Raw genomic sequence first — 12,047 nt, forward strand, 5'->3', positions numbered from 1 at the left:
GTTCTAATATGTGAGTCTTTCCCTCACACCACTAAGCAATTCTTGGACACTAGCTGGGAGTCCTACAATTGAACTCAATTCTGACACTATCTACTTGGAGGTACAGTCAGATCCGTCAGGTTAAGGGCTCTGACCCACAAGACAGCTTTCCATTTTAGAAACCAATTTTAAGTCCAGGTTTGTTACCTACACTCTGATGGGATAAATCAGAGGTTTCCACAACCCCCTCCTTGCGTTCGATTAATTTGCTAAAGCAGCTGACACAATTCAGAAAACTAATTTACTCACTGGACTACTAGTTTATTACAGAGGATGTTAAAGGATATGAATCAACAGCCGATGAAGAGATACATAGGGTGAGATCCTGTCCTCACCTTGGCACATGGAAGTGTCTGGGTCACCAAGTTGGAAGCTCTCTGAACCCCCTCCTTTGGGTTTTTATGGAGGCTTCATTACATTGACATGATTGATTAAATCATTGACCATTGGTAGTAGATTTAGCCTCAGGCCCTCTCCCCTCTTGGAAAATCAGGGGTGGGATTGAAAGTTTCAACTCTCTATTTATGGTTGGTTCCCCTGGCAACCAGTCCCCATCCTTCGATGCTTTCCAAAAGTCCTATCATTAACATAAACTCAGATGTGATTGAAAGGGGTTTGTTGTGAACGTCAAGACACCTTTATCACTCATCACTTAGTAAATTCTAAGAGTTTTAGGAAATTTGTGCCAGAAATGTTAGGAAATATGTATTTCATATTATAGGTCACAATTTCACAAGTACATATTGCACATCGTCGCCCCTGGGGAACGTGTTCATCATGATGGCTTTAGTGGCAATGGCTCCCTGGGACTGGCAAGCACATTTTAACTTCTTGTTTGAAATTCTTACTTAGCATCTAACCTACATACTCGGGCCCTGTGCTAATTAGCTGTTACTGAAGAATAAAAGTATTGTCCTCACTGGTGTGGCTCAATTGTTTGAGTGTTGACTCATGCACCAAAAGGTTATCAGTTCGATTCCCGGTCAGGGCACATGTCCAGGTTGCAGGTTCATTCCCTAGTTGGGACATATATGTAATGTTTCTCTCTCTCCCTTCTTTCTCTAAAATCAATAAAACAGATTTTTAAAAAAGAATAAAAGTATTATACCTGTTATTAAGCATAACAGAATGATAGTGGTATTGGTCATTAAATGTGTTTTTAGAAATAAGTTATATAAGGGACAAAAACAGAAACACTTAAAGGAACTAGATTTTACTAAAAAGGCTTTTTTTTACTGAAGAAAGAAATAATCATTTATCAATGTGATTTTTAAAAATAACATTGATGTATAATTGAAGAAAACAAACTCATTATTCAAAATATATAGTTTGATCACTTTAACGTGTATACACACCATGACACCATCACCATAATTAGAGTAGCAGACATTTCCATCACTCCCAGAAGTTTCTTAGTGCCGCTTTGCAATCCATCCCTTTCCACTCCATCTACAGACAACCACCAATCTTATTTCTGTCACTGTGGATTATACCAACCAGATAGTTCTCAAAATATATGTACTAAAACGTACAGCTGAACAAAATTAGAAATTTGAATTTTGTGTTTTTTTTCTTTAGGAACAAAGATGTGAAATTCTGCATAATGTAATAAAAAATAAACTGGACTGTGATATAAACAAGTTCACTGATCTTGACCTGCAGTGCATTGCTAAAGAAACTGAAGGGTTTATGGCTAGAGATTTTACAGTGCTTGTCGATCGAGCCATACATTCTTGTCTCTCTCATCAGAATATATCTACCAAGGAAGGTATGTTTTACCATTAAAACCAAAGTTTGGAATCTTCATTCCATGGTAGAGAAATGTAATTGTAGTAAGGCAAGAATTAAATACATTCCATTTTAGTATTCAAATACGTAGTTGAGAAGAAAATTGGCATCGCCAGCTAAGTTGATGGCATATTTTGGAAATTCATATACAGATATGAACGCCAAAAGTTTTGTTTATTTTTAAACAGAATTACTTTTAACAACATTGGACTTCCAAAAGGCTCTCCAAGGATTTACTCCTGCATCTCTGCGTAATGTCAACCTACATAAACCTCAGGACCTGGGCTGGGATAAGATTGGTGGATTACATGAAGTTCGGCAGATACTTATGGATACTATCCAGTTACCAGCCAAGGTACTTGAAAAAAATCAAGTATTGGGGGGAAGAGATAAACCACAGAACTTACACGCATGTACGCATATCCAATGGACATAGACAACAAAGCTGGGGATAGGGTGGGGAGGGAGGGAGAGGAGGGTGTCAGTGGGGGGAAAAGGAGAAATATCTGTAACAAAAATTAAAAAAATAAAAAAAAGAGAAAGAAAAAATAAAAATAAAAAATCAAGTATTGCCCTGGCCAGTTTGGCTCAGCAGTTAGAGCATCAGCCCGCAGACCAGAGAGTCCCAGGTTGGATTCCCGCTAAGGGCATGTACCTGGTTGCAGTTTGATCCCAGCCCCGGTTGGGATCGTGTGGGTGGCAGCCACTCCATGTGTCTCTCTCACATCGATGTTTCTCCCTCTCTCCCTCCTGCTCTATCTGAAGATAAGTACAAAAATGTCCTTGGGTGAGGATTAAAAAAAACAAGTATTTACTCTCCAAAGAACCACTGAGTCATTCGCTTTGGCTTTATGTGTTGGCCTGCCCATTCTCAGTTTGATTCAACAAGTATTTACTTAGTTACAAAAGATATGTGCAGCACTATTTTAGTTACCAAAGAAATGTCCAGTGCTAACAGAGTTTTAAAATATATACTCTGCCTGTAAGAAGCTTATAAAGAAAATGAGGGTGATATTTACATGAAATACATTCTGATGTGAATTTCATAATTTTTATGTTTTGCTTGACTCATTCAGGTTGTACTAAAGCAAAGTGAACTAACAGCTGGGATTTGAACAGAAATAGGAATAAACTGGGAGGTGGAAGAGTCATCTAGGTCACAGAACTGATGGATTTAGCCACATTTCCAGGCTTTGTATGTCGTCCTGGAAAGGCAGAGTTATCAGGCAGATGGCAGGATATAGGGGCAAATGTAGATTGTTCTTCAGATCAGAAGGTAGAGTCTTGGGTGTAGTGTGTTTGAATTGGAAACCTGAGAGAGAAGGTTCATTGCATGAGATCAGGGACCCATGCAAGGAGGAGAGAAATGGGTAAGTCAAGGACCTTAGGTAATGTAACTAGATGGGAGATTTCACTATCTGTTACCATTACATAAACCTTTCCATTATTTCTTCTCTTTGTTTGAATATACAATACATAGCTTTCATAACTTGCCCATGAACCACATAAGTGGAAGGCAGTATACTTGTTAAAAGATTGGTTTTTATTTTCTTGATGTACTACTTTTGTAATGTTAAGAAAAGAAAAAACGGAAAGAAATTTGATGCAGCTACATGCATTTTAGGTAGAATGTGTTCCATGGTCCAACTGGGAAAAATTTAAGGCAGTTCCTTTATTTAGTATTTTGAGTAATAATTTTATTTTCTATCATAGCTCTGTTAATAAAGGTGGCAGTTATCCCTATCCAAATACTTTTTCTACACATTGATCTTTGACTGCTGCTTAGTCATTTATTTTAGATCTGAGCTCTTTGTCATATTTTTGTATTTTTCAGTACCCAGAATTGTTTGCAAACTTGCCCATACGACAGAGAACAGGAGTACTGTTGTATGGTCCTCCTGGAACAGGAAAAACCTTACTAGCTGGAGTAATTGCACGAGAGAGTGGAATGAATTTTATTAGTATCAAGGTATGTTTTGCATTTATCTTTCTGTTTTCTCTCTTTTCTATTGAAATACATTTATGTAACATATAATTTACTATTTTAGAGTGTGCAGTTCAGTGGCATTTAGTACAATAACATGCTGTTTAACCACCATTTCTCTCCAGTTTCAAAACTTTTTCATCCCATTCTCTAGTCCCTCCGACTGCTGGCAGCCACTAATCTGCCTTCTGTCTCTATGGATTTGCCTATTCTGGACATGTCATAAAAAAGGAATCATGAACTGTGTCACCTGTTGTGTCTGGATTCTTTCACTTAGCATATGTTTTCATGATTCATCCAAAGTAGCATGTACTTTAGTCCTTTTTGTACATGAATGACATTCCATTGTATGGATATGCCACAGTTTGTTTATCCTTTATTTATTTATTTATTTATTTATTTATTTATTTTTTAATCCTCACCCGAGGATATTTTTCCATTTTTTGTACAGATAGAGTGGGAGGGAGAGAGAGACAGAAACATTGACGTGAAAGGGACACATCGAGTGGCTGCCACCCACATGACCAACCAGGGCCGGGGACAAACTGCAACCGAAGTACGTGCCCCTAGTGGGAACCGAACCCGGGTCTCTCTGGACCGCAGGCCGACGCTCTAACCACTGAGCCAAACTGGCCAGGGCTGTTTATCCTTTTTTTAAAGTTAATTAATTAATTTTTGTTATAGATGTTTCTCCTTTTTCCCCCCAGACACCCTCCTCCCTATCCCTTCCCCACACCCCCAGCATTGTTGTCTATGTCCATTGGTTATGCATACATGCATATAAGTTCTTTGGTTTATCTCATCCCTCCCTCCCTCCCACCCCCCTCCTCTGAAGTTTGTCATTCTGAACCATACTCCTTTCTATGTCTCTGGGTCTGTTTTGTTCATCAGCTTTTTTTGTTCATTATATTCCACAAATAAGTAAGATCATGTAATATTTGTCTTTCTCTGCTTGGCTTATTTCACTTAGCATAATACTCTCTAGGTTCCTCCATGTCCTCTCAAAGGATAAAAGATCTTTCTTCCTTACAGCTGCATAGTGTTCCATTGTTTATATGTACCACAGCTTCTTTAATCCACTCATCTATTGATGGACACTTGGGCTGTTTCCAGATCTTAGCAATTGTAAATAGTGCTGCTCTGAACATAGGGGTACATATATTCTTTCTGATTGGTGTTTCAGGCTTCTTGGGGTATATTCCTAGAAGTGGGATCACTGGGTCAAATGGCAGATCAATTTTTAATTTTTTTGGTTAACACCATATTGTCTTCCATAGTGGCTGCACCAGTCTGCATTCCCACCAACAGTGTACTAGAGTCCCCTTTGTCCACACCCTTGCCAGCATTGTTGTTTGATGATTTGTTGATGGCAGCCATTCTGACAGGTGTGAGGTGATATCTCATAGTCATTTTAATTTGCATCTTTCTGATGATTAGTGACATTGAGCATTTTTTTCATATGTCTCTTAGCCATTTGTAGGTCCTGTTTGGAGAGGTATCTCTTCAGGTCCTCTGCCCATTTTTTAATTGGGTTCTTTGTCTTCCTTTTGTTGAGTTGTATTAGTACTCTATATATTTTTGAAATTAACCCCTTATCTAATGTATTGTTACCAATTATGCTCTCCCATAGAGTAGGTTCCCTTTCCATTTTGATAGTTGTTTCTTTTGCTGTGCAGAAGCTTTTTAGTTTGATGTAGTCCTATGAATTATTTTTTCCTTTGTTTCTCTTGCCTTAGGCATTGTATCAGTGAAAACTGTGCTGCATGTGATGCCTGAAAAAAATTTTTTTTTTTTTATCCTCACCCAAGGACATTTTTTTCCATTTTTTGTTCAGATAGAGTGGGAGGGAGAGAGGGAGAGAGAGAGAGAGAGAAACATCGACATGAAAGGGATACATCTAGTGGCTGCCACCCACACGACCAACCAGGGCCGGTGACAAACTACAATCGAGGTACGCGCCCTTAGCGGGAACCAAACCTGGGTCTCTCTGGACCACAGGCCGACGCTGAGCCAAACCAGCCAGGGCTGATGTCTGAAATTTTGTTGCCTACATTTTCTGCTAGGATTTTTATGGATTCACAAGTCACATATAAGTTTTTTATTTATTTTGAATTTATTCTTATGTGTGGTGTAAGTTGGTGGTGAGCTTCATTTTTTTTGCATGTATACCCTTCTTTTTTCACATGATTTTTCATGAGCTGGTTACATGGGTACTCTGGCAATAATGGAGAAACACTATGACGTTTAAATTTTCCTGTCTTATTTTTGGATTTTGGAGTAACTGTGACCATGCTCTTCATTTTACCTTTTCACTGGAATGTAGTTTCACTGTTTTTTAAAAACATAATTTTCAAGGTTAAAGCTTGTGAATATTGTTGTGTTTTAGATTGTTCCATTAGAGAGGACATCTTACTCTTTTAGTAGATCTTCAAATCACAGTTTGGGGTGGGTTCTCTATGGAAAGGTTTTAGTAGAGAGCTAATTTTCTCTGGGTGGACCAAGCTCAATCCTAGGAGGCATGCATCAAAGACAAGTGCCTTTCGCTGACACTGGTATGTTGCCTTGTCCCTACTGTTTTCCCTCAGTTCTTTCTTTTTTTTTTTTTGTTAATCCTCACCCAAGGATATTTTTCCATTAATTCTTAGAGAGAGTGGAAGGGGGAGAGGGAGAGAGAGAAACATTGATGTGAGAGAGACACACGGATTGATTGCCTACTGTAGGCTCCCTGACCGGGGCCAAACCTGCAACCCAGGTACATGCCCTAGACCAGGATTGAACCCAAGACCCTTTGGTGAATGGGCGGATGCTCCAACCACTGAGCTGCACCAGCCAGGGCAGCCTTAGTTATTTCTTGTTCCATCCTTTATAGTTATCTGATTATATTAAGGAAATCTAATTAAATGCTAGTATATTAATGGATATCTGGATGGCTGTGTATTAGTTGTTCTTTATTTTAGTCACATATTCTGATCAGTGTTTGGGCTTCTTGAGGTAATAATTTTTCACTGGAGAGCACTTTAGGACCTATTCAGGTTTTTTTTTTTAAAGATCCCAGTTTAAAAGACTGTCTTCATTATTTATTTTGTTATATGTAGTAAAGTTTGTTTTAGATGATATATTCTTCAACTTCTGTGCAAATAAACTGGTCTTGGTAATGGAAGATACTGATTAAAGTACTTTATCTCATTACATATTTTTTAGAGATGGAACATTCTCCTTTTGTAAACTATCCATTGCTTTACTAAACAAATAATTTTTCAGTACTTACTATGTGGCAGGCATTGTTTTGGCACTGAGGATTCAGTGTGAACAAAACTGCCTTTTTGGGACATGTATTTTACTAATGGTGAGAGACAATAAACAGACACATTCAATATGTAATATACTGCCAGGTACTGATAGTTGCTGCTTCGGAAGACGAGCCAGGATAGGAGGTGCAGAGTCACTAGGGTGGGTCAAAGATGGGGTTGTCAGGTAAGGCCTGTGAATGGAACATTTTGTTGTAGATCTAAATGAAATGAAGCAATGGGCCATGACCCTCTCTGGGGACAGGTGTAGGCAGGGAAGAACTGAGTGTAGAACTTGTGGTATGATATTTAGTCTTGCCACATAATTTAAAATGTGTTTAAAAGACATTTATTTAATCATATTAAAATTTTTTCATGACTGCATTTAGGCTTAATCACAAACAAAAATTATATTTTGTTTTTAAATTTTATCTTAATTCTAATTTAATTTTATTTGCTCTGATAGGGGCCAGAGTTACTCAGCAAATATATTGGAGCAAGTGAACAAGCTGTTCGGGAAATTTTTATTAGGTTGGTTCCCTGTGAATGTTTTTAAGTAACTCTCTTATTATTTATTATTTATCAGTCAATGCTTTTTGGTCTTCAGTTGTTTTTTTTAAGAACTGATGTTTGAAACCTGTGATTTATGTGGATTATTAATAAACTAGAGAACAGAGATTCTGTTTCACTAAATACCACTTAAATATATAAAACATTTGCAATATTAAGTTCTGGAAATTATTTGACTTTATGTTTACAATAGAAATGTTTCTGAAAGTGGAATCAGAGTGGTTATTCAAAGGAATCTGAAAGCAGAGCTTTATGTGAACCACATAATCACTCTAGTTCACCTCTTTTTTTAAATTAAGATTCCACGTGGCCAACTTAATTAAAATAGAATATAACTGTTACTGCATTTATATAAAAATACATATGAACGAGAAGCTAATATTTAAGAATCAAAATAGTTATTTGTAACTATCGGATTTTAGGGAGATTTTAAATTAGAAAGCTACTTTGTTCCTTCTAAAATTTTATTATAAAATAAACAATTAGGAGAATATATGAAGTGTACATATACATTTTGAAGAAGAAGAATATGAATTCTTGTATATCTGCCACCCAATTTTAGAAATGGAACATTACGAGGAAATCATTATTATAGATAAAGACAGTCACCATATTGACAAAAGAGTCAATTTACCGGGGAGACAATACAATTCTAAAATTGTTTGTAACTAATACTAAAGCTTCAAAATATTCAAGGCAGCCCTGGCCAGTTTGGCTCCGCGGTTAGAGCACCAACCCGCGGACCAGAAAGACTGGGTTTGGTTCCCCCTAAGGGACAGCACCTCGATTGCAGTTTGTCGCCAGCCCCGGTTGGGGTCCTGTGGGTGGCGACCACTCTTTTGCATAAGGATAAATGCAAAAGTGTTCTCAGGTAAGGATAAAAAGTAAATAAATAATAAAAAATATTTAGGGCAAAAACAGAACTGCAAGGAGAAATTGAGAAATGCACCTTCGTACTAGATTTTAACATAGTTCCCAGTAATTAGATTGAGGTTTAAAAATAGTAAAAATTTACCGCAGGTTCAGACATTTAGTGTATATGCTTGGCTGAGGAGCCAATGGGGCAAAGCTACCATCTGTGGGATTATGACTGAATGCCTCTAAGTCAGAATCCGGCTCGGGCAGAATGATATGACGGCAGTGCCTTGACCCGGGGATAGCCGGTCCCCCGCCGTGGGCAACCCTCATGGTGAGGTGTGCCCCTCCTTGTGTTGGGAATGGGGTCCAGTCGGAGAGCCCCTCGTCCTGGGAAACGGAGCAGCCGGAAAGGGGGCCGCCCCCTCACAGGTCACTGAGCATGTCCGCGGGGAACCTGGTGCTAAACCATTCGTAGACGACCTGCTTCTGGGTCGGGGTTTCCTATGTAGCAGAGCAACTCCCTCACTGCAGTCTATTGAAAGCCCTCAACACAAGGGTTTGTATTTTATTAATTTATTTTTTTGGTATTTTTTTTTTAATGATGAAAATATTTTAAATAGTAAAAATTTAGAAGATTGAAACAACATATTCAACAAGATTGATCTAAGCATACTTAGAACATGTAACCAATACCTGGAGAATACATTCTTTTCAAGCACACTTAGAACATATTCAAAAACTGGCCATGTGCCAAGCCATACATAGCAACTGCAATAAGTTTTAAAGAAACAGTATCAAACAGTCTCTATTTTCTGAAAACAGTTAAGTTAAAATAAACTACAAAATCCTATACATTTAGACATTTTAAAATAAACTTCTAAATAATTCATGGGTTAAAGAGGAGATCATAATTGAAAATACTTGGCACTATTAAATAATGAAAATTCTGTTATTAAAATTATCACATGCTGCATAACTTATTTCAAGGAAAATTTATAGCCTTAAATTCTTAAGGGGGAAAAGATTGAAAGTTGATCAGTAGGTATCCATCTCATGAAATTAGGAAAGTATAGCTTTAAACTAAAAATAAAAGGAAATAATAAAGATAAGAGCAAAAATTAATGAAATAGAAAACAATTCAGTAGAGAAGTTCACAAACCTAAGTATTTTTTGAAAGCCTGGTACAATTGATAGATCTCTAGCAAGACTAATCAAGAAGAAAGGGAGTATGAATAAACATTATTAAGGATAAAAGGGGAACATGACTAAAGATATACCAGAAATGTAAAAGATAATAAGGGAAAATTATGAAATAATTTTATGGACTTGATGCCAATACTTTTGGAACTTGGGTAGCATAGACAAAAACATAATTGACCAAAATCAAGGAAAGAAGAAACAATCTGAAGAGTCCTAGATCTGAAGGAAAAGGAATGTCACCTGTGAAAATCTTTACACAAATCAAATATCTGATCCAGTTGGTTTTCTAGGAGAGTTTTGGCAGTCATTCCAAGAGTGGATCATGACAGTCTGTTGTTGGCCCCAGATTTATCTTTCTTGTCATGCACTGAATGAGATATTTATTGGTTTGGTCACCATGACAGGTGTTTTGTGTTAGGGGCAATTCTTCAGACATCTAATCCAGTCTGTTACCAGAGCTAGAATTTGTGTCTTTTTAATTAAAACAAAGTTAGTTAATAAATTAAAAGTCAAATTTCAAATTAGAAAAAGTAATATACATAACCAAAATACATTTTATAGAGAGTTCTTACAAAACAGTATGAAAATAATGAGCTTGCCAAATTTTAAGTGAACAGAAAGGCATGAATAGGCATTTCACAAAAGAAATAAAGGTGACCAGTAGGCATATAAAAACTGTTTACTTATATTAAGAATCAAAGAAGCATTTCACTTATTGAATAAGACACTGGTTTCTGTTTTAGTCCTTGTCCAGAAGGTCTGAGTCATGGGCAAACACTTTGACCTCTCTAAGACCCAGTTTACTGAAAATAAGGCTAATTCCATATGCCTTACCTTTTTCAAGGCTATGTTGTGAAGATTTAAATAAATACATAACCTGTGCGTATGTTTAAAATTACTTTGCAAACTCTGAAGCCCTGTTCAACTATGAAATACTGTTTGTTTTTCCCAGAGCTCAGGCTGCAAAGCCCTGCATTCTTTTCTTCGATGAATTTGAATCCATTGCTCCTCGACGAGGCCATGATAATACAGGAGTCACAGACAGAGTGGTTAATCAGTTGCTGACTCAGCTGGATGGAGTAGAAGGCTTACAGGGTAATAATTGTAGATACAGAAATGTTTTGTTATAACAAATTCTCACCACGATTTAGTAAAGAATCTTTTTTTCCCCCCCAGGTGTTTATGTGTTGGCTGCTACTAGTCGTCCTGACTTGATTGACCCTGCCCTGCTTAGGCCTGGCCGACTAGATAAATGTTTATATTGTCCTCCTCCTGATCAGGTGACAATTTCATAGTTAGAGCCCAAAACCCAACAAATGCTACACTCTTTTCTTGTGAACTTTATTCTGCCAAGTAATAGCGGTTGTCCTCAGAAGAACAGCTTTAGGCGAAAGTCTTAGTCACTGTTTGCTCACAGCATGAAAAGATTCTGAATTAGATACAAAGCCTGTCTTTGGCCCAGCCATTTCCATGCAAGTCTGAAAACTGTGTGATCTTTCAGTGTTGGCCAGTTGGGAAAAAAGGAAGGAAATCTCACGTATTGCATGTCCACATTCCCTGTGTTTAAAGATCACACACTTTATTATTCCAATAAAACAGACTCTGATAAAGAATCAAGCTATAACCAGTAAGCATGTAAGCAGGTTACATAAAGATACAATTTTTAACTGCTCTTAGTCCTGTGTTGTTCTAACTCTTATTCCCAAATTTAGAAACTAAAGAATAAATTAGTCCAAAGGTATAAATATCTAAATATGTCACATGTAGATTATTTACATTATTTTAATTTTCCTTTTGAAACACTTTCACAGCACATTTGCACAAATCTAGAAAATAAGCACTGAGTAAGAAATGATTTACACCGAATAGTTAATGTTGATTTTCATTCATTTTCCTCCCTATGTTCTTTCTGTTAGGGAAAAAGTTCAAGGAGGATAGACAGTAGACTGGTGGTACATTTTTCAACTTGTAAAGCTTATTAGATATGTAAAGTTAATTTATAATTAAAAAACATGATACACAGTTTAAAGTAATATTTCATATTTTATTGCTTAAGTCAGTTTGTTTTTCTCCCTTCAGGTGTCACGTCTTGAAATTTTAAAAGTTCTCAGTGTCTCTCTGCCTCTGGCGGCTGACGTGGACCTTCAGCATGTGGCCTCAGTAACTGACTCCTTCACGGGAGCGGATCTGAAAGCTTTACTTTATAATGCGCAGTTGGAGGCCTTACACGGAAGGCTGCTGTCCTGTGGACTCCCAGTGAGTTATATGAGGAGATCGTCACTAAGGTGTTTTATGAATGATAAGAAACGTTAAATATCAAA

General features: G+C 37.2%; 1 protein-coding gene across 6 annotated transcripts in view; it reads left to right on the top strand.

Moving 5' to 3' along the window:
* PEX1 (peroxisomal biogenesis factor 1) overlaps window positions 1-12,047 on the top strand; it is a 65,017-nt gene that overhangs the window by 32,022 nt on the left and 20,948 nt on the right. For 5 of the 6 annotated variants that reach the window (XM_036246925.1, XM_036246927.1, XM_036246929.1 and 2 more), the window contains 7 exons: window positions 1,618-1,807; window positions 2,016-2,182; window positions 3,662-3,796; window positions 7,565-7,629; window positions 10,679-10,821; window positions 10,903-11,006; window positions 11,806-11,982. In XM_036246925.1, the coding sequence (XP_036102818.1) occupies window positions 1,618-1,807; window positions 2,016-2,182; window positions 3,662-3,796; window positions 7,565-7,629; window positions 10,679-10,821; window positions 10,903-11,006; window positions 11,806-11,982 (981 nt within the window). Of the gene's footprint in view, window positions 1-1,617; window positions 1,808-2,015; window positions 2,183-3,661; window positions 3,797-7,564; window positions 7,630-10,678; window positions 10,822-10,902; window positions 11,007-11,805; window positions 12,012-12,047 lie in introns of all 6 variants that reach the window. The other variant, XM_036246930.1, reaches the window with a different exon arrangement.

Source organism: Molossus molossus, unplaced genomic scaffold (assembly GCF_014108415.1).
Source record: "Molossus molossus isolate mMolMol1 unplaced genomic scaffold, mMolMol1.p scaffold_m16_p_7, whole genome shotgun sequence".
Classification (NCBI taxonomy): Eukaryota; Metazoa; Chordata; class Mammalia; order Chiroptera; family Molossidae; genus Molossus; species Molossus molossus.